This window comes from Halichondria panicea, chromosome 9 (genome assembly GCF_963675165.1).
Source record: "Halichondria panicea chromosome 9, odHalPani1.1, whole genome shotgun sequence".
In the NCBI taxonomy this organism is placed as follows: domain Eukaryota; kingdom Metazoa; phylum Porifera; class Demospongiae; order Suberitida; family Halichondriidae; genus Halichondria; species Halichondria panicea.
Genome location: NC_087385.1, coordinates 6,030,457 through 6,051,911, shown reverse-complemented (window position 1 = coordinate 6,051,911; position 21,455 = coordinate 6,030,457). Strand labels below are relative to the sequence as shown.

At 43.5% G+C, this 21,455-nt stretch overlaps 2 protein-coding genes across 3 annotated transcripts in view; one reads left to right on the top strand and one right to left on the bottom strand.

Annotated features, from left to right (window-relative positions):
• LOC135341674 (glucose-6-phosphate exchanger SLC37A2-like) overlaps nt 1–4,838 on the bottom strand; it is a 5,786-nt gene extending 948 nt beyond the window's left edge. Inside the window, exons 1-16 of one of the 2 annotated variants that reach the window (XM_064538289.1) lie at nt 4,556–4,838; nt 4,409–4,490; nt 3,996–4,059; nt 3,724–3,808; nt 3,613–3,668; nt 3,398–3,498; nt 3,109–3,164; nt 2,714–2,936; nt 2,319–2,501; nt 2,218–2,262; nt 2,053–2,143; nt 1,765–1,830; nt 958–1,043; nt 631–753; nt 237–362; nt 43–96 (exon numbers count right to left, since the gene is read on the bottom strand). In XM_064538289.1, the coding sequence (XP_064394359.1) occupies nt 43–96; nt 237–362; nt 631–753; nt 958–1,043; nt 1,765–1,830; nt 2,053–2,143; nt 2,218–2,262; nt 2,319–2,501; nt 2,714–2,936; nt 3,109–3,164; nt 3,398–3,498; nt 3,613–3,668; nt 3,724–3,808; nt 3,996–4,059; nt 4,409–4,490; nt 4,556–4,749 (1,635 nt within the window). In that variant the 5' untranslated portion in view covers nt 4,750–4,838. The remainder of the gene's footprint in view (nt 1–42; nt 97–236; nt 363–630; nt 754–957; nt 1,044–1,764; nt 1,831–2,052; nt 2,144–2,217; nt 2,263–2,318; nt 2,502–2,713; nt 2,937–3,108; nt 3,165–3,397; nt 3,499–3,612; nt 3,669–3,723; nt 3,809–3,995; nt 4,060–4,408; nt 4,491–4,555) is intronic. The other variant, XM_064538290.1, reaches the window with a different exon arrangement.
• A 55-nt stretch (nt 4,839–4,893) lies between these two features.
• Nucleotides 4,894–21,305, top strand: LOC135341659 (rho guanine nucleotide exchange factor 12-like). The gene is made up of 39 exons (XM_064538267.1): nt 4,894–5,082; nt 7,424–7,500; nt 7,772–7,926; nt 8,204–8,356; nt 8,660–8,903; nt 9,313–9,437; nt 9,655–9,687; nt 9,856–9,924; nt 10,545–10,583; nt 11,094–11,145; nt 11,230–11,285; nt 11,638–11,788; nt 12,021–12,179; nt 12,352–12,421; nt 12,605–12,646; nt 12,812–12,965; nt 13,374–13,608; nt 13,934–14,043; nt 14,212–14,243; nt 14,458–14,595; nt 14,686–14,710; nt 14,783–14,865; nt 14,959–15,046; nt 15,343–15,510; nt 15,778–15,957; nt 16,096–16,221; nt 16,323–16,461; nt 16,747–16,799; nt 17,270–17,398; nt 17,606–17,687; nt 17,941–18,114; nt 18,257–18,350; nt 18,560–18,696; nt 18,984–19,145; nt 19,325–19,496; nt 19,755–19,894; nt 20,128–20,240; nt 20,427–20,678; nt 20,884–21,305. The coding sequence occupies exons 2-39, from the start codon at nt 7,473–7,475 to the stop codon at nt 21,208–21,210; spliced, it is 4,689 nt and encodes a 1,562-aa protein (XP_064394337.1). The 5' UTR covers nt 4,894–5,082; nt 7,424–7,472; the 3' UTR covers nt 21,211–21,305.
• Nucleotides 21,306–21,455: the final 150 nt, after the last annotated feature.

Below are 21,455 nucleotides of genomic sequence, written 5' to 3'. Positions count from 1 at the left end.
GACATGGTACATGTACACTGTATATATATATATAGTACTTACCAAGGCTGATATGAGGCACGAACCCATCAACACATAGAATGCAGCCATCCAGTCCTGTAAGAACCAGACAGTTTGTTTAATATGTATAGTGGACAAAGATTAAACTTATAAAAAAAGACAGGGTTAACATTTTCAGCAACAGTCACACTGGCTATAAGGCTTGAGACTTTTCAGGGAAACTCCAGCACACTTACATATTCACTGGTGAGCCAGCCGACAATAAGTGGACCAACAGCTGCCCCCAGGGATCCAGTGCCGTCAATAATGGCCGTCACAGTGGCCTTGGCATTCTGGTTGTTCTTGAGAGACTCGTGAGTACCCTGCACAAGTAATATATGAGCTATAGCTACATGCAGCTAAAGAAAGGCCACAAAAGCCAGCAGTTGAGTCTACTGTTAAAATAAAGATACACGTGTCAGGGCTTCATATAGGGGGGAGCGTGGGGTGTTAAAACGAGGGATGGTAGCAATTAGGCAACTACATAAATGACATTGACTTGTACGTTCTGGGTAAGTAATCAATCTTCAAAGTCTTTCAGAGTGGAGCAAATCCACCACAATTATAAAATCACATTACTGAGACACTTACCAAGTCACTGGACACGGCCGTGGTGATCATGGAGTAGGGGCCATTGACAAAGATCCCAGAGAGGATGAGCATGACAATGAAGAAGCCAAATTGTTCGTCAGCATACGCCTCCAGAAAAAATAGCTGTCAAAATGGCCAAACATTAAGTGAACAACTATTATATAACCGATAGACCAACATCGATTATACAGCCGAGAATAAATGCAACCATTGCTTTAATACATGTAGAACCAAGTGTCGTTCTGAACCAATTACTTTACAAAACATGACCTACGTGTTACTGTACATAGGGTTTAGAGGACTGGCATTTGAGTGTACCAGACTCACTGAGGGTATGGCCAGGATGAGCATGGTGACACAGGTGATGGCCCTGGCCTGCAGCAGGTCAGACACAAGTCCAGCAGCAATACCACCTGCGGGGGGGGGGGGGGGGGGGAGGGACAGTGGGCCATGGTAAATCATCCTGGCAAGGGGTATCTACTCTCAATAGTAACAAAGTAACAAGATCCAATCACAGACATACAGTTAGTTGTACAGATCATATTTCACTATCCCAGTATTTGAGGCTCTAGGCAGATTAGCATACTAAACTAATTGTTCATTAAGCAAGGAGCTATCCCTCAAGTGCATGAACACATGTACACAAGGAGCTGTCCCTCAAGTGCATGAACACATGTACACAAGGAGCTGTCCCTCAAGTGCATGAACACATGTACACAAGGAGCTGTCCCTCAAGTGCATGAACACATGTACACAAGGAGCTGTCCCTCAAGTGCATGAACACATGTACACAAGGAGCTGTCCCTCAAGTGCATGAACACATGTACACAAGGAGCTGTCCCTCAAGTGCATGAACACATGTACACAAGGAGCTGTCCCTCAAGTGCATGAACACATGTACACAAGGAGCTATCCCTCAAGTGCATGAACACATGTACACAAGGAGCTATCCCTCAAGTGCATGAACACATGTACACAAGGAGCTATCCCTCAAGTGCATGAACACATGTACACAAGGAGCTCTCCCTCAAGTGCATGAACACATGTACACAAGGAGCTCTCCCTCAAGTGCATGAACACATGTACACAAGGAGCTATCCCTCAAGTGCATGAACACATGTACACAGGACTCACCTATTATTCCACCGACATCAAAGAGAGTTGAGAGCCAGTCGGACTCCGGGCCAGACAGATAGGTCACTGGGTGTGGCAAGGGAGATAATGGCTCTGAAAACTAAACACTACTTAGCAATACAAGCTATAAAATCCAGAATGTGAATGTACATGTGCGCTTACATGTAGGTATAACAAACATAAGGTAGCTAATCAATGAGGATTGTACAATGTATACAGAAGTTTGCTGAAGAGAATCAAACAGAAAGAAATACAGGAAACCCTACTATTGTGCAATGATAAACTCACGTTTGTTTTTCACATAGAATGGTAGCCAGTAGAGGAATGTGTAGCTGACCAGTTTGTCAAAGAATAGAGCCAGAGAATACTCAATAACACCCTGGGTGTGTGTGGTATATAAAGAAATGCACACATAAAAAACACAAGGAACACTAGAAAACAGGGCTGACTCACAGGAATGCATATTGCTCTGAGAATGTTGATGGGTTTAGATTTGGGCTGCAAGGAATATGGAATGAACATCACTCACTCTGCATACAATCATAAATTCCCACCTTCAGATGGGACTTTCGTACAACGGGGACTTGAATACTCCCAGAGTCGTCACTCAGTAGATCCTGCTCTTGCTGTCTCTTCTTCTTGTCAAACTCGTTGTCAACGTCCAGCTCTGGATGGAGGCGACCGTACACCTCACGGGCCACTGGATCAGGGGGTGGGCTGCTCTCAACTGGCTGATTCTGGTATCATTAAAAAACAAACATTGCTACTATAAATAACTCGCATATAAGCGCACACAATGCCATGTGATTTGTAATCTGAAAGTTTGTGTTAGGCCAATCTAAAGTAAGCCAGGTGCATACTGTGTGCTCAATCAATCAAAGCACAAATGCCAGGATTTAAAAGGATGGAACAACTGTACAGTACATATGAGGCAGTATATAGAGCTCACGGTGGTGTGTCTTGGTGGAGGCAGTCCAACGTGCCGAGGGTCCACAACAAGCATGAGGAACATGAGTACCCCAGCAGCCAGCATTATAGCAGCTGGTACAATGAACGACCATCCCCAAGGACTAGGTTCTCCGTCACAGTCTGCCCAGAATGAGGGGATGATGGTACCCAAGATATTGCCTACTGAAGTGTGAGAATTCCAGATGCCCATGATGAGACCACGACTGTGAGTGGGGGGGGGGGGGGGGGGACAGTGTGCATAGTTACTGAATATGACTGAGATAGAAATTGACTCCTGTGGCTATCTGTGAGTAGCGTGCAAGTTACATAACTAGTTGGGATATTTTTTAAATCCCCAACAACTCCTGTGGGAATGGTTGTTGTAGCGTAGCTCACTTGTGTTTTCCAAACCAGTGTGACATCACAGCAACTGTGCCAGGCCATCCGGTGCTCTGTGTGTGTGTGTGTGTGTGTGTGTGTGTGTGTGTGTGTGTGTGTGTGTGTGCGTGTGCGTGCGTGTGTGTAATAATGAAGTTTTTACTGGAAAAATTAGTAGAATCGAACGTTTCTCCTACGTACTTAGAGCTTCACAATACAAAGTGATTTTAGGCTGACATAATGTGAACTTACTTACTGCCTAAATTCAAAGGGTCTTTTTCATTATTCATTACATAATTATACCCACCTGCATTATTCCTCCAAATACCTGCACAACAATAAAGTACCACAGGGCGTGAATGTTGGCAAAGTAGGCCACTCCCAGTAGAGCAACAGAGATCGCACTACCTGCGCACAGATGGTGAGAATAGCTATAATAGTTATACTGCCATAACTTGTGGAATGATTTAGCTGATGGGGGTACCACCAAGACATTAGTTAGTTTTGAGCTATAGAACTTACCGGTCATCCCCATGAACAGAAAGTATCGGAGGTTAACTCTGTCGGCAATCTGTCCACTGGTGTGTGGGGGGGGGGGGTAATCAGAGCTGACAGTACGCTCAAGATGCTCACCTGATAAACATGGAGATGGCGTATGCAAACAGCCAGGAGTAATCTACTACTCCCAGCAGAGTGTTGCCATGCTGAGAACTTTGATCTAGAGGAAAAGGAGAGGAACAAAAGGAAGTTAACCTGTCAATTCAAGACTTTCATATCAATAGACTGAGCCCAACATGTACACCATACGAAAATTAAAACTACGAAATTATTCTACATACCGCAATAGATTCAACGTCACTATCCTGAGCTGTATGAATATTTTTAAATGGGTAGTTCACACTTACTGAATGGTGCCCATCCTGTGTCACTGGAGAAGCTGCAGTTGGCACATTGTGGGCACAATACCACCTGAAAATGGGGAGCACTCAAGTACAATGTGCAAAGAGCATTTATATTCATATGCATGCAACATGAGCATTGAAGTTATTATGCAGGCACATAAAGCTCTTTCAATGTACTGTATACAGTATAGCTGGTGGTCAAAACATTTCGTGGTTGCATAGGTTCTAATTTCGTGGCTGCGTGCACTGCAGGTAAAAGTGGTCAATTATCGCTTCACATACGTGCATAAAATGTTCAGGGTTTCAACCACGAAAACCACAAAATTTACTCACTATACGGTATACCAAGAATTGGGTAGAGGTAACCTTAAAATTACGCTCTAGAAATTTATGCGAGTGCGTGCACAGCTCCTTACCTTCACAACACTGAATGGTTTTCTGGAGAGATGGTAGCTTGTATAGCAGATGAAAGTGAGAACTAATATAAGTGACTTGTGGCTACAGTACAGAAGTTAAATAGTTAATCTATGCTCGATATGGTGTCCACACGATGTGGGGCCTACCTGAGTAATGGTTTGAAGCTCAGGAGTCCAGTTTTCTCTAGTATATATATCACTGTAGGTAGCTTCTTATATTGGATGTCCCTGGCTCCAGTGCGGGGGTCTAGGTACGGTGGTGGAGGACTGTGCGGCTTGATCTCGTCCTCTGGCTCGCTCTCAGTCTGGTTACCTAGCAGCTGCCTGTTCTCTTCTGCCATATCCTTCGCTTGAGCACTAGCACTACAACTGAAAGAAGCCCGAGCACTAGTTACTTTGTTTTTACCAGAAAACACGTGACAAAGGGTCGTCTCGGCATCTTATGATATTCATACTTTCTACCAATTAAATTTCAATCAAAGGAGAGAAGCCATAGGAACACTGTTAAATTCGTCGTGGGAGGTACCAAGAACTGCGTCAGATATTCAGCGTACGCTTAGCCTGTCTGATAGTAGCCGAGGGATCTAAGTGAGTGAACGGAGTGAATTCTCAAAGCTATAAAGGAAGGTTCAAGCCACCAGCGAACGATTGCCCTGTGTCTGTTGATTTTAGAGGTAAGTCTTCATTCATAATGTACAGCTAGCTAGCTATCCACTCACGGTATAAATCTTGTTAATAGAGACACGTACACATGCACAGTCGTCCTAGATGACAACCTTGAAACCCTAGCTATTTGCTCTACTTATCTTTAGTATTTATTAAAAGGTTTTCTGTCAACATTGTTTATAATACGTACATACACTACACACACACACCGACTGTAGTAAATTAAAGAGTAGCTGTACCATAAGAGCAACAATGGGACTTTGAATATCTTTGTACTCGGATTATGCTAAGCATTGAACAATGTCCGTCCATTAGCCCTATTAAAAAGTTGATGTGTAACCAGTTAATCTAGCCTTATCTGTGTCCATATTTGTGAGTGTGTGCATGCAATTTGGCAAGGCCTTGGAAGGTCTGTTTCCGGTGTACGTCCATTTGTGTTTGATTTATACGTAAGCCCACATTGGGTTCAGAGTATGTTCTACTTTCCTCTGTTAATTTGCTGTTTGGGATTTATGTTTCCAAATGTCATTGTACTCGTGGTTGCTAACGATTGTTTATGTAATTACCAGCCACATTATAGAACTGGCTTGAGGGCAGAAGCTCAGCTAATTCTTTGAGCACCTTAATAGCCATAGAGCTTGTTTAATCCCCTTTGGTCAAGTACAGCCAGCGCTCTTTAATTCTGGCATAGTGATGTGCGTTGGCAATTTGTAGCCGAGGCCCAAAGGGTTATTTGCATGTGTTGTGGTGGGGAGGGTTTGTGTTTAATTTGCTTTTCTTATTCAGCATCATGATGTCTGTATCGTTAGCCCAAATTCTCTTTGAAGTGTCACCTTTGAGGCATACAGTGTCTCCAATACAGTTCCAAGGCTAAGTCTATTCACTTGCCCTTAGGCTAGAATTGTGTGTGTGTGTGTGTGAAATCCTTATGGTTTTTGGTTGCCTCTGGCTATGTTGTTATTGATTCACTTTTAAGCTAACACACTCATTGAACTATGGCAGTGTGTACACTATTGGTTTATAAGCTTTGGGTACCCCCCTTGAATAGAGGGTAAGGTGTTTGTAAACTTAGAGTAGATTTGCTTAAACCTTTTTTGGTGGTGTATTGTCACAGTGCGTGAGAATGCTCCTTGAGTTAGAGAACCTGATTGTTTTAATTGTGATGTATCAAGAGTAGATAAGAGTATACTCTTGGACGTATATATGGACTGAATGGTATGTAACTCTGTACCCTAGGTAACCGATTACAAGGTATGGCATGATTGTTGACGGCTGTGGTATAATTTATAATTATAATTATATCTCTCATTTAGTGTGTACATGCGCCACTTATCTTGCTGCAACTGACCCTCGTGTCTGTACACTCTTGTATAAGTAGGAATTAGTGTACGTGTAGTTACGGATGATGTCACCTGATATGAAGCACTAAGTATGCTGTGTTTGCATACATTGAACTTTTCCTCGCATCAGTGCTTTGTGATGCATTCTAGTTATTTATTGTCCTCATTCAGCTAGTCAGGGGAGTAGGCCGGGGTCACGTGTGCGTGTGCGTGTGTGCGTGTGCGTGCGTGTGTGTGTGTGTGTGTGTGTGTGTGTGTGTGTGTGTGTGTGTGTGTGTGTGTGTGTGTGTGTGTGTGTGTGTGTGTGTGTGTGGGGGGGGGATTATTGTCAACCATGCACTGTACTGACCCTAAGGTATTGACAAATATAGTCTCTAATTGTTTAAGTGATCTTCACAAATAATGGTGACACCAGTGTTTGTGTGTTTGTTTGTTCTCCATGTGTGGCCAGTACTGAATACAGAGCACCGTTGACTCCTCTGCACACATTTCCTAAGCTGTGGATACGTCACAATAAGGAACAGTCCAATAGACTGTGTATTGTACTCACTGTGTAGTTTACTGGCTCTGGATGTCTTATTTATACATTATCATTGTATATATAAGCATATCGGATTTTTAATATGACAATGAAGCTAATTAGATTATGATGGGGTTTTGTGTGGTAACCACTGATTATACTAACGGCAGGGTAGTAACCTCTCTATCTAGGGTAGTAACCTCTCTATCGTATCAGCCTCTCACACTAGTACATGTAATAGCCATTGTACTGTCTAGCTTTCATGTACATGTTTTCCCCCTGACCCCACTGTCTCTACCCTGCCCACACACTCACTGGTTGTTTCCACGCTCAAGCCACATCAGTGTAACCTTGTTGTTGCATAGTAACCAATTGCTAATAGGCAAATTGGTCAAATAGAGAAATATCATCCTCCAACTAGTATCAGGGGGGGGGGCTATGTACATAGTTATTGCCATTGACTGTCATTTCCTTGTTTCTATTTTACAGCCCTAGACAGTTGCTATAAATGAATATCAAAGACACCAACTGATAGAAAATGAACTCTCAACTTGTGGACAAAAAAGGTAGTTATTAGGCCATTATGCGTGCATACGTACATGAACAAGTCTTACCTCACACTCACTCCCACTCATTGTACACGTACACACTGTGGTTTGTACGTCACCTGTTCATGTCTACACACCCCACACATACCTACCTGATATTACAAGGTATTAAGAGAGTGGAATTCCTGTATAAAACGAGTCTATACATTAAGAAAAATTTATGGCAATCAATCCTTTAGGCTCTGCCCATATACTGACACACATGCCCCCCCCCTCACACACACTGTAGGGAGGGTGTGGCAAGAGCGGACTGTGATTGTGAAAAAAGATAGCAAGGGATTTGGATTCACTCTTTCCCGGGAGATGCCCGTGTTTGTGGACAAAGTGTTCACTGGTACCTCAGCACACAAGGCAGGGATCCTTGAGGGAGACAGAATCATGAAGGTCAGTACTATAATACCTTGCACAGGGGGTCAAAAAGTTTGATAGATTCTTTATAGTTTGTTTCTAAGCTGCATAGTTAGTCATCATATGCACTCAACGCTTCATTGCACTCTAGCTATTACTGTATACCCTATTCATGACATGCTCTCATCATTATAAGTACCTGTAGATATACTGGATAGCATTGAGTACATCAGTTGTTAAGCGTTTACTGTAACTGTATATAAGAGTATTAATTAGTGATATACATGTACATATACATGTACCCTCCGTGCAGGTGAACGGTACTGAGGTAGTGGGCCACAAGCATGGAGAGGTGGTGGACATGATCCGAGACTCCACCCACGTCACTCTCACCATCATCGGGACCATGAACGGTGGTACTAAGACACTGCGATCAGGCAAAGCTGACAACTCACAAGGAATCGAGGTGAGCTGCTTTGATTTCACAAACATGAACTTTTAGTTTTAGCCATCATTCAATAAGAGACTTGATAAGTTAGTTATTTCTTTAGTGGGAGAATGAGCTGGAAATATAGCCAAGGTACCTGTAGTTCCTGACAGTAAGTCAGTGTTCAGGTGTACAGTATTCGGGTGTGGTTGTACTATACGGTTGTTGGACAAGGGTGTGTCTTGCATCTGTGCACGTGTGAATAAAACCTAAGGTTAATTGTCACTGTCTTTGAGTTCCACTTCCCATATTGTACCCACACACACACACACACACACACAGATATCCACACCTCGGCACCTCCAGGAGTTGACTCAGCAGAGCCTCAAGTCGATGCTACAGAAGCAGCGCAAAGTGTACGATGACCTCTCCGTAGAGTTCAGCAAGGAGCAGGCAGAGAAGGTGGAGAAGGAACTACGAGACTGTGAGAACATCATCAAGATTCTAGAGGAAGAGTTAGCAGCCAAGACCCCGGCCATAGACATCCACCTGCAGACCACCTCCTCCAATATCAAGATGCTTACCGGTACATGTGTGTAATAGTATGTGTGTGTTACACTCTGAGCATGATTGTTACACGTATGTTTCCTACAGTAGCTTTCATGTTGATGAGTCATTATTATAACTGCTATGGTTATGTGGGGCCCTGTGAATGCTATGTACGCTATATTAGGGTAGCAGTTTGTAGCTGTGATTAGTTCCTATAATTCTTAATTATATGTCAACTATTGTAATACCGGGGGAATTTTTGTTTTGTTTAGTTAATCAGCGTGCCTTGAAGTAAGAAGGTGCATCTGCATCTTGTGTGTGCATGATCTCAAGATCTGTGAAGCAATCAACCGTGTAATTACTCAATACGCTCACGTCTCTATATTTCCGTATTGTGAAAGTGAACTGTGTGCATTCTCATGTAGTCACAGTGATGCTATTTCTAGGTAAGAGTCGTAGTCCCCCTCAACTGGAGCAGCTGTCAAAGAAGCTACAGAGCATGAGCTACAGTCGTGATGACACGGACGTGCATGATGGACCAATGTCACCCCCCAAGAAGTTCACCACTGTGGTAAGCCCTAGTTTGTGTGTACATGTACGTCCGTCTTTAAGTAAGCTAGATATCACCCATTCTTTGAATATGTGTATATAGTAGAGGCTTATTAATATAATTATTATTATTGCCTGCTCTGACAATGGTCGTGAGTCGTGAAGATATCTAACACTGACTATAGAGTAATTATAGAAACTTGGTTTGAGAATTAAAACTATGTGTTCTTTCTCCTTAGGATAACCCAAGTCCAAAGCCTTCTAGATCACATGTGAGTTGTCTTGTCGTACACCTAGTTACGCTACATGTATACATGTATGGTGACTTCTAGTGGAACCGGTTGTCAAATTAAGTGCTGCATGAGAATGAATCAACTTCTGTCATATCTATCTGTAACATGATACCCTGTACTGACCTATTGATCTCTTATGGCTTGCAGACATTCTCCATATCTAATGGATCACAACTCTCGCCTGGCAAGCCGCTCTGGAGGTCCTCAATCAAAGCAGTACGTTGCATCAATAAATTCTTTCAGTTCAGTTCTCTATTGCGTACTTTGTTCAACCATGCACACGTGTACATGTCAGCTAGAGTATGCATGCCAGAAATGTTGATAGGGGCAATGTTGTGTTGATGTGTTGTGGTTATGCTTTACCTTTTGAGGAACTGTAATGTCAATTAAACCATCTGTGGTGATTGCTTCTTTTCTTATTGAGCAATCCCTGCTATGCACTGTGTAGAATTGTGTGTGGTACTAAAAGTTCTAAGTCTAAGAAAGCAACCCCAGGGCCACTCTGAATATGGAGCCATAATTATTATATTTTGGTAAATTAATTATGATGGATGACATGACTAAAACTGGGAAGTGTGGTTTTTAGAGGCAATTAATTCGTATAATTACAGGTTGCCATGGCGCATGCATACACTAGCTGTTGCATGTTGTTGTCATGTTTTTTCTTCTGGTAATTAGGGCCCCACTTTGCTAGCCAAATGTCCGTGATGGTTGTAATGAGCGCACACACGTACACATAGTTATAGTGTACTGTACATAATTATATATACTACATGTAGCTGTGCTGTGCTAAATATAGCAGACATGATTATGCTTCTTTTGCTTGTTTTCCACAGCCTGGAGAGGATTCTGATGATGACCTTTCTGATGAAGTGGTACGCTCAGTGTGTGTGTGTGTGTGTGTGTGTGTGTGGGATGTGTGTGAGGTGTGGGTGTGTGTGTGCATACATGTACAAGGTTCATGGATTAAGGTACATTCTTACGTTTGCACCCATTCAATTCCATTGGCAAATGTTATGACTGTTCTAATGGGCTATGTCTGAGGTTGTGTGCTGCATGAGCCGTTAATTAGGCAAGCTGTTCAATGTTTGAGAGTTGCTTCCCATTAGCCACCCCCACTCTTATAATCGCATTAAATTCTATGTCCAGGACAAATTAAATTAAATATTATACTGTATACTGTCAAATAGACCCAAATTGGATCTGGCACAAGTTAGCCTATAATTCTATCAAAAGATAGTTCAAAGAACATAGCCATGGGAAAACTCTAATAGAGCTGATAGTGAATGGAGGAGAGGGAAAAGAAAATATGTTTGATCAGGTTGCACATGCATGTACACTTTCAAGCCAGTTTGACTCTAGTTAACTATGTTTCCTTCATTCAGGCCTCTGATGCTGGTCCCTTCTCCTCGTTGCAAGAGCTTAAAGGTCACCCAGGTAAGCCCACGCACACGCACACATACACACACACACACACACACACGCACATACCCACACAATGATGCATGGCCACACCTCCAGCTCACCTTGCCGTGTTCCTGCACTATCTCTACCTCACCAAGGACCCTAAACACTTAGTGAGTGACTTTTGATTTTAAATCACTAGAGTTGACTCTGTAACTTGAGTTCGAGTTCTGATGATCCAAACTCAACGATTTTATTATATTATGAAAGCTTAGAATGAGCCCGTTCAGATGGTGTGCTCAAATCCAAAATTAGAACGAGAGCTTATTTTCGGAAAAAGACCATGGTATTTTGTCAAAAACAGGTGCATCATCTGAAAGGCCTCTCTAGAAAATCATAAAATAACGTTATTGGACCAACAGTACTAAAGTTATGGCCGTTTAAAGGTTCTCTATTTAACGCTAGGTCCCCTTCTAGAGAAATTAAGCACATACAATCAAATTGCCCCGGCATCTACCCCTGCAGCTGTTCTTCCTGGTGACGAGCAGCTATCAGAATAACCTGACCGGGAACAATGAGCTGCTGAGGACGAGAGGGATGGACATCTTCTGGACCTTCTTCCTCGATCAGTCCCCTCTCCCTCTGGACGTGGAGCAGGGAGCCAAGGAGAGGATGCGTACGTCATGATAAATTATGCTAGCCATATTTTAAACCACACCCTCTCACACACACCACCCCCTCACGCACACTCCCTCCCCTCACACACACCACCCCCTCACACACACCCTCCCCTCACACACACCCTCCCCTCACACACACCCCCTCACACACATCCCCTCCCCTCTCACACACCACCCCCTCACACACACACCCCCTCCCCTCACACACACACACACCCCCCCTCACAGTGAGCACCCTGGAGAACAGCAACACTGAGAACAAGCTGCGTAGTGTCTTTGTGGAGGTGAGAGAGAGTTTAACGGAGACCATCGTCAACGACCTCGGTAACTACAGACACAAACGAGTCATCGGATTGGCCGGAATGTTCAACGATCATCTCCTGTCTAGTACGTCCGCATGTACAATATGGTACCACTTGATCACATGAAAGAGCTCTATATGAGTAAATATACATGTACATTTGTCAGTGTTACAATTTTCTGATGGTTGGTCAATTTGGTACGGTTGGCCAGATGGTACGGCATGTATATCTCGTTTATTTTGACTTTTTTTCTGCAGAGGATATGACTAAAGCCAAGCACATTGAGGTGGTGTTGTTAACCCTGGTGCCTGATCTTAAGCAGCTGCTGTAAGTCCTGGTGCATGTATGCATGGATACCACACTTCTTTCTCATGTGTCCCACTGAATAGAGTGTTGTCAGTTCACCCCTACCTACACTACAGTGCAGTAGACACACTCACCCACCCACCACTATCTGTTTCCTTCTGTGTACACATACGCATACATACATACATACATACATACATACAGAGATGACAAAAGTTCCAGTGGTGTGTTGGAGTGTGTGAAAAAGTAATCAATTATCCGTAATTACACTGAGAACTTAATTTACAGTATTTCTACATGTGTATATATCCCATTATGATATCCTTACTGTATAATGTTACTTTCCCACACTGCATGGTATCATTAGAACGACCGCCTCACCACATGTGTTGAGTTACCTCTCCCCTACAGCCACGCTATAGCCGCATGCATGGCCACATTCGTGATGGACCTGCTGGCTGCTAACAAGGGGGTGGGGAAAACCCCCACCATACTAGAGCGTGTGCAGTCCTTCACCAAGCCAGACATACTACTCAAGAAGCCTACCAAGAAGAAGAAAACAATGGTGAGCTGCTGTTACCTTGTCTTGTGTTACATAAGGTTGAGCTTCTAATAGCATGAAGCCTATGAGCTTCTAATAGCATGAAGCCTATCAGTATCTTAAACGGCCTTACAGTGTAACTTGAGTTTAGAAAAGGTCCAGTTTTGATAGTTTTGAAAGCTTTATAAGTTAGCAGTTTGTGTACATAACAACACAACATCAAATTAATATCAAATACAGAGATGAATTATGACAATTTAATAGAAAATATCATGTACAGTACATTGTAATTCATATAGTGTACACAACAATACATGTATAGCATCTGATTAAGGTGAAATATTATTTTATACGTGTACGTGTACGTGTAGGCATAATAACGTACTATAAAGCTAAAGTTAAGTTTTGTACCCCCCCCCCCCCTTTCCTCAGGCAAGTCGTGGCCATTCGTTCCAGCTGACGTCCTTCAAGAGCCCAACGACATGTGACCAGTGTGGGAAGTTCCTCTGGGGTGTGGTCTATCACGGTTTCCAGTGCTCACAGTGTGCCATCAACCTCCATCGCTACTGCTGCATCACTGAGCTAGCTGCAGAGTGTGCGGGGCAACAGAAGACGTGGGCCAGTCGACCGAGGAGAAGCTCAACACTCTTGAACAGGAAGCAAAGTCGTGAGTGGCTGGCTCTACTGTAGTTACAGTATGTGTAATGTAGCTACATAATAATTATACATTACAGAATAGAGAGAGAGTAACCTAGCTACGTAAATCGTGGCTTTGACTTTGCTTAGTTTTGAGTGATTTCGTGTTCTCTTTGTTAGATACGTGTATGTACATGTATAGATATAATATATTCGTAGGTTCTGTGGTGTACGCTGTATTGATGGCATTTGCAGCAAGTCTTAGCTTTAGCTCACACTTATACAGTTACCAAGGCAGTAGACATGCGCACAGTACGTATGTATGTATTATGATAATAATAGTTCTCACAACACAGTTCCGAATATGTACTCAACAACTGAGGAAACAAACTTGGGTAAACTGGAGGGGGTGGGCTCTACCGATCACTACCACAACTCACGCCTTGATGACCCGGACGACAAGCAGGTGTGTGTGGTGTGGTGTGGGTGTGAACGACAGTGATTATTATTGTATGACACGTGCAGTATGTATTGTCTAAACTGTTGAATAGCTATATACATGTACCTGTTCAAGTTACACTGTTCTGTCTGTATTGACATCATGTCCATGAGTGCTGTGTCTCTCACACTGCAGAGTCCTCCTACAGAGACTGCACCATCTCCGAGGTGAGCTAGCATGCGTTTGGGAGTATCACAACGATACGTAAACCTGTAATCCAGTCAAACGCTTCTGTCTATATTCTATTCTTTACTTTATTTCAGTAAAACATTACTTTATGGCCGTAATAACCCGTGCTCAAATCCTAGCTAGTCATATGAGCTCTTTTTCCTCCCATGTGTGCGTACACCTTTCACTTTCTCCATACCCACACTTGCACAGCTTTGAGAGCTCACTGGAGAATTCGACATCTGTTCCTCCTGTTGTCAGGAGGGACCGATCCATCTCTGACCCCCACACCAACAGCCTTCTGCTCTCAGACAGTGAGGTGTCTGTCATGACCTCACCAAACAATGCAAAGTAAGTCCAGTGGTGTGTACAGTTACATGTAGCCACGTTTAAAAAAGTGTGTCTGACGTCACTATCACATTTTTGTTTTTCTTGTAACAGAGAGAAAATCAAGAGGACCAACTCTGTAAGTTACCACACAAGTTGTGCTAGGGCTGACTTTAAGTTATGTTCATTCAATGGCTCAATTGTTTCATAGGAGAAGCTTCCATCAAAACCTGAGACATTAGAGAGAAATTTCAGCAATGAAGGGATAAGTTGGAGCTCTGAGGACTCTCAACTGTGAGTCTAGTGTTGCCTGTGTATTGCCTGAGGCATTTGTTATTATGAGTGTTCTGTACATTCGACTATTATATGTACACACACACCATGCAGAGGGAAGCAGGGTTCACTGGAAGCTATTGTTGAGACCCCCTCATCCTCCAACTCCAAACTAGCCATGGTGGATGAGGATATCATGAAGGTCAGAGTTCACATACGTCAAATTATACACTAACTCTTAACTTCCTTACTTGTCGGATTCCCATGGGGTTGAGCAATATTAACTTCCTGTAAGGTTTCTCGTACTACATATACATGTACAGTGTACATGTATGTTTTTGATGTATTTTAAAATTTGTAACTGACATGCGTTATCTTAATATGACAGGCACACACACACGCACACACACACACACACACACACGCACGCACACACACACACACACACACACACACACACACACACACACACACACACACACACACACACACACACAGGAGCTCCTTGATGACCACATCAGAGAGACCCCCCCTGCATGGGCGGAGGTGGCTCCACTGGAGCTACTGGAGAGCATGAGACGCCCTGAGATACAACGACAAGAGTACATACGTGAGCTGGTCTACACTGAGAGAACTCACCTGTACAAGCTCAAGATCATGAGATGTGTACGTGTGATCAGTGAAATAGCTATACACGTGTACACAGTAGCTTATAACCAGCCATCCATTAGTATACTCCTCACCACAATATCCAGTAGTCTTACACGGAGGAGTGCCAGGAATATGTGTGTATAGTAGTCTACTCTACTCTACTGTATATTAGATGTGCTAACTATGTCATTTCCAATATGTAGTACATCTATGAGAAGTTTTAACAGCTATAATATACACCGCTACATTAGTATTATCCCTATTTCCTTCTCCCCCATGCAGATGTACAAGATTCCTCTTCAGAAGCAAGGCATCCTACCTGCTCGGGACATAGAGCAGCTGTTCCCCAGTCTAGAGGAGCTCATCCACTTCCACAGTGGGTTCTGCTCCCAGCTCAAGGAGAGGGTAGCTCCTCTCAAGGACGGTATCGTCACAAGCATCGCAGACCTACTTCTGCAAAGGGTCAGTCGTCTTATTTCAGGCTGTACATTTTGTTAAGATATTGATTGTAATTAATACTCAGCCCTTCCTCTGTTGTGGCGATTGTGTACCTCCCACCCCCACACACACACACACACACACACACACACACGCACACAGTTTGAGGCCAACGCTGGTGATCGTCTGTGTCACGCTTGCTCCGTGTTTGCCTCCAACCAACCTAAAGCCGAGAAGTTGCTCAAGGATTGGAAGAGAAAGAATGAGAGACTCCGCCTCTTCATCAAGGTAAACTATGTGCCAACCAACTGTTAATAATGAGTCTATCTTTGAAGAAGATACCCAATCAACTGTAGCCTGTTGATTAATGCTACCTCCCCCCCCCACAGAACCAAGAGTCCCACCCTCTCTCTAACCGCCTCACTCTCAGTGACCTAATGCCTATTGCTTGGAACAGGCTGACCAGATACAAGCTACTCATTGACAACATTGTGCGTGCTTACAAGAAAGATGTCGACCATCTTGATGGTGAGCATTGTTAGTTAGCCCGTCTTAACTACTAATTATTATACCTCGGTGTACATGTGCAAGCGAGGTATACGATAGTGTGTGTGTGTGTGTGTGTGTGTAGACTGCTACAGCTTCTCAGGGATCAATGAAGAGTTTCTATAGGCTTCTAGTCATGTTTTCTTGGATTTTAATTTATGGATTTGCTTGACTTACAGTGAATGCGTAGCATAACCTGTTCGCACAAATGTTTATTCTGGGTGGTGCTATTGCATGTGTCATTTCCCTCATTTCTCTTGTGCACAGAGTCTGAGAAGCTAGAGTGTGAGAAGACAGAGACTGCACTTGCCTGCGTCAAGGTGAGTAGGTTGTCTCGGGATCTATTAATACACGCTGCTCTACACGTAGATGGTCCCCGGCCATGTTGTACCTGTTGTTACCATGCTAAGTAGTTGCTATGAAACCTGAAACATGAGTAGATCTGACCTCATTATTGCTATCTAGTGTTTCAGTAACAGTTCTAACTGAGTTACGGTAGTCCATATATTGCTGGAGGCCTTTAGTTTCAATCATGCTTCAGTAGTATAATTTTACAACAAAAACTTTTAGCTACATGTACCTCCTCTGATCTCCCCCTCTTTACCCATGCCCCTCAGACCCCTTGAGCTTTCATTTATGGTGATATACACAGTACAGTGCGCATGTACATCAAACCCTTGACCTCACTGCCTACAGTGTACGTACATTACATATGTGGGTATATCTACATCTACATGTATAGCAAAATTATTATAGCCAGTCAAATTTGTTGCTTATATTTCTGCCACAGAAAAGTCTGTCCCATGTAAACAGGCAAGTGAACATCTCTCATCAGCAGCAGAAGTTGATAGAGCTCCAGTCCAAGATAGAGTATGTGGGGATGGACAAGACTCAACACCCCATAGCCAAGCTATACAAGGTCAGCTGCTGGTGTTAGCCAGACCGGGGGGGGGGGGGTGCAGTTGTATATACATGTATAAGGCATTACCAGACCAAATGCTAGAGTTAGTGTGGTCTGGGCTAGGACACACACAAAACCAACGGTTCTCTTAGAGACTACCGTATTTGTGTAGCGTGAGAATATATAGGATACTTTGTATGTAGATTATTCTTCACATCCATGCAGACCCTGGATCTGTGTGCCAAGAACAGACGACTGGTTCGTGAAGGATCCCTCAAATGGAGATTACAACACAAGAAAGTCCTAGGTGAGATAGCAATAGCCATTCTGTCTATAGCAATACTGCACCACCATTCTGCATTATTGTAAGCCAGGGGTTTCTTTTAGGATTTTGCACACAAGTGGATGAAAATGTGGGTTCAAAATATTAAGCGAGTGATTGTAAATATGAAGCGCGTGATCGACAATGTGCAAGTAGGAAATTTACTTTCTCCAAGCGGGTGAAATTTATAACCCGCTAAAGTAAGCTCTATTCTGTTCACTCCATTCTCTCTGCACAGAGTTGCATGCCCTGCTGTTCAACGACATCTTGGTACTACTGGAGAAGAATGAGGACAAAGACAAGTACCTGTACTGTTGTCACACTGTAGACAATGTCTCGGGCTCTAAGGAGGAGCTAAGTCCAGTCATCAGGTTGCAGGAGTGTCTGCTGAGGCATGCAGCTGCTGACAGAGGTGTGTGTGTGTGTGTGTGTGTGTGTAGAGGGGGCTCACTCACGCCGCAATATAGAGCCGACAGTGTTGTACGGGTGGATGTCAGGTAGATCTGGAGTGTATGGCTACTATGAACTCTGGTGACCTTTGTTTGTGTTGACAGGTGGTAGGACATTCCTACTAGTAAACAACAGCAGTCTCATGAAGCTGGCACAGATGTACGAGTTCATTGCAGAGAGCACTTCAGAGAAGAAGCTGTGAGTCACACTTTCCTAGCTTCTTATGTTGACCATCCTTACCTATTTTATTGTAAGTTACCCCCTCTCAAAATTAATATCCATTGCCCTGTTACTGGCTGCACACATTACACTGTCAACCTACTCCACATATGCACACGCATGCACACACAAACACACATACACACACACATGCACACACACACATGCACACACACACACACACACAGATGGGAGGACTCCATCAAGAGAGCGATGCTCATGGGCCCCCAGGACACTTCTGTCTCACCTGATCTGCCAGTCTCTCCCGTGGAAGATGAGGTGCTGCTGGGTCTCTCAGCTATGACCATGCATCTCAACCCAAGAGGTGGGCCTAGTACTACTGTACATGCATACTATATATCCATGAGAAACCAAAGCCTATAAGCTTTGTCTTTTTAGGTGTTGTGTGATTTTAATTGCAATTTCCTAATAATCCAGCTCCCATTACTTGTATTCTGTAGCGTTTTAAAGACCTTTGCCTTTACATAATAATATTGCTGAATCCTAGATTGCAAATGTTCTGTGTCTTGTCAAATTCATCAGTCTTGTTTCATATGGTAGCTTTATAACCTGTAAGTACTAGCTTCTTCATCGTATACTCTCCATTGCCAGAACAACTCAACAAGATTGATGAGGATATGAAGAAGCTTCACGAGGACAAACTGCGGATACTGCGAGCCATGCAAGGAGTGAGAGTGAGTGAGAGAACTACTCCCCAGCCTAAGGAGGACCAACCACCGTCAAAGGGAATCATCTTTAACACCATCGAATTAGGTACGGCTTTAGTTGATAAGTTGTCATGCATTGTACACAGTTGTTTCTCCTATATCAGCCCGAGGGTTTAATGCTTCAGCGTCCTTATAAACTGTAAACTTCTTTTTAACACATACACAATATTCCACTGACTGTGATAGTGTCAGTAGCATATAACACTATATTGACCCCCACCCCAGCTGGAGACATAACGTCAGCAGTGTCCCACATCATGGTGCCCAACCCCACCAAGGGCATCATTACTGACACTCAGTATCGCCTCACCAACATCATACACGAACTACAGAAGAATCTCTCTAAACTGCTCATCATGTCTGGCGGTGGACAGTCCTTCCAAGCAAGTGTTGCCAGGTCAGTATACTTGCTCAAAATAATATGAATGTGTTGTCTCTACCAAGGTAGTACTGTTAGCAACCGGCATGCCCCTAGGGCTTGCCTGTTAGCGTCCTCTTTTGAGAACACTTAAGTGTACAATTTTCCCACAAATTTATTTAGTATTGACATTTTGACCTTTTATATCAGGATTTCCCTATACATGTACATGTATGTATACTTAGGAAGTGAAACCTTGCTAGTCATTACTCTATACATGTATACCTCCCCGTGTAGCATTTCTCCGTTGGACCTTGACCTGACATCTGACTCCATCTCCAGTGCTGGAGAGACCACCTCCCTTGAGTTGACCACACCCTCTAGTGGGTGTGTCAGCAGCTCCTCAACATCCAGTCAAAACAACTTTATACCATCAGGTGAGAGCTGAAAATTTGCTGTAGAACACTGGTACAATAATTATATACTATATATTATTTCACCATTAATTAAAAACTGTTGCAATTCGCCTTGTTGCTATATTTCTCTTGACAGTACACTATACACAGCAGTGTGTTTGCCTCATTTCTAGTTTCATAGTATGCATTTTTCAGTATATAGTATATTTGTCAGTATTTTAGTGATGCAGTTTCCCTCCCCCTCCCATGCACAGAATTAAGGAGCGAGACAGAGGGTGGTAGGGATGTGGCAGGTTCCACAGAGATGGTCAATATACCCTCACCTATCCCAGAGGTGGACGAGGCACTACGTGACGACCTCATGCTGGTGTGTGTGGGTGGGCTTTTTTGTATTGGCTACCCTCAATGACTGTGATGTGTGTTGCACTGCTTTAGCACTGTACATGCAGTGCATAATTAACTTTAGCAACTTAATAAATACACGTACCTCCTCACTTGATACTCACGACACTGTTTCAACCCTCCCCCTCTCCACACACACACACACACACAGTCGCCTGTCTCCCCGCTGAGTGGCGATGATGACGACCTAGCCAGTGATCTCCCCTCAGCTCTCAGTGGGAGCTCCATAGACAGGGGCCTATTGTTCATCGTTCCTCCGCCTGATATTTTCTCGGGGGATGAGAGTGTCACCCCTACTCCCGGGATGGAGGGGGATATAACAGATGCCGACTCTCAAGTGAGCACTCCTCGATTGTGCGACCCTCACTTTACAGAGGCCATGGCCGTCGTTACAGAGGGAAAGGTTTGTGAAGCAGATTATCGTAGAACACTTAGGCACTCTTGTACACTGAAGGTTGTACTATGTATTTGCCTCAGTTCCTAGGCTCACTTCAATTGGATTTAGTTTGCATTCTGTACATTTCCTTCAATTGTGTTCTGTACATAATTTCCTGTATCATTATTTCACCCCCCTCCCCCCTCCCCCCTCCCCCCTCCCCCTCCCCCAGGTGTCTCCGCTGGTATTGGCGCGGGCCAAAGCCAATGGTAGGGAGGAGTTGCTCTCACCACCACTTGAGGAGTCCTCTGGGTCACCATCAAATCCACCAACACAGCAGAGAAACAACTCGCCTCTTGTGAAGCACAATTCTCCCTCCTCCCTACATACTGTCAAGGTGTTCACCAGTTCTGAACACAGCATGCAGCCCTCTAAAGTAGACTCAACTGACGACTCTATCCCCACTTTCTCTCTGTCTCGAAGGAGCACTAGTAACTCAATAAACAGTGACGTTGGTAGCAGGCCTGATTCCCCTGGTTACCAGGGCTCAGATTTATAGCTGTTTATTTTTTATTGCACTTTTTATTTTATTTAGATGTTTGTGCCTTGCAAGTATACATGAGTGTTTCAATAATAATTAAATTAATGTTTGAAGATTGCTTAATGGATTTGCAGTGCAGTATATAGAATGAGAGTTACTCATCAACCAGGTTTAGCCTCGATTGCAAGCTTCTGCAAGATACTACTTTTGCACATGCGAATAACTATTTTGTGCAGCCTATATAAAAGACCTGCAAGTTTTGC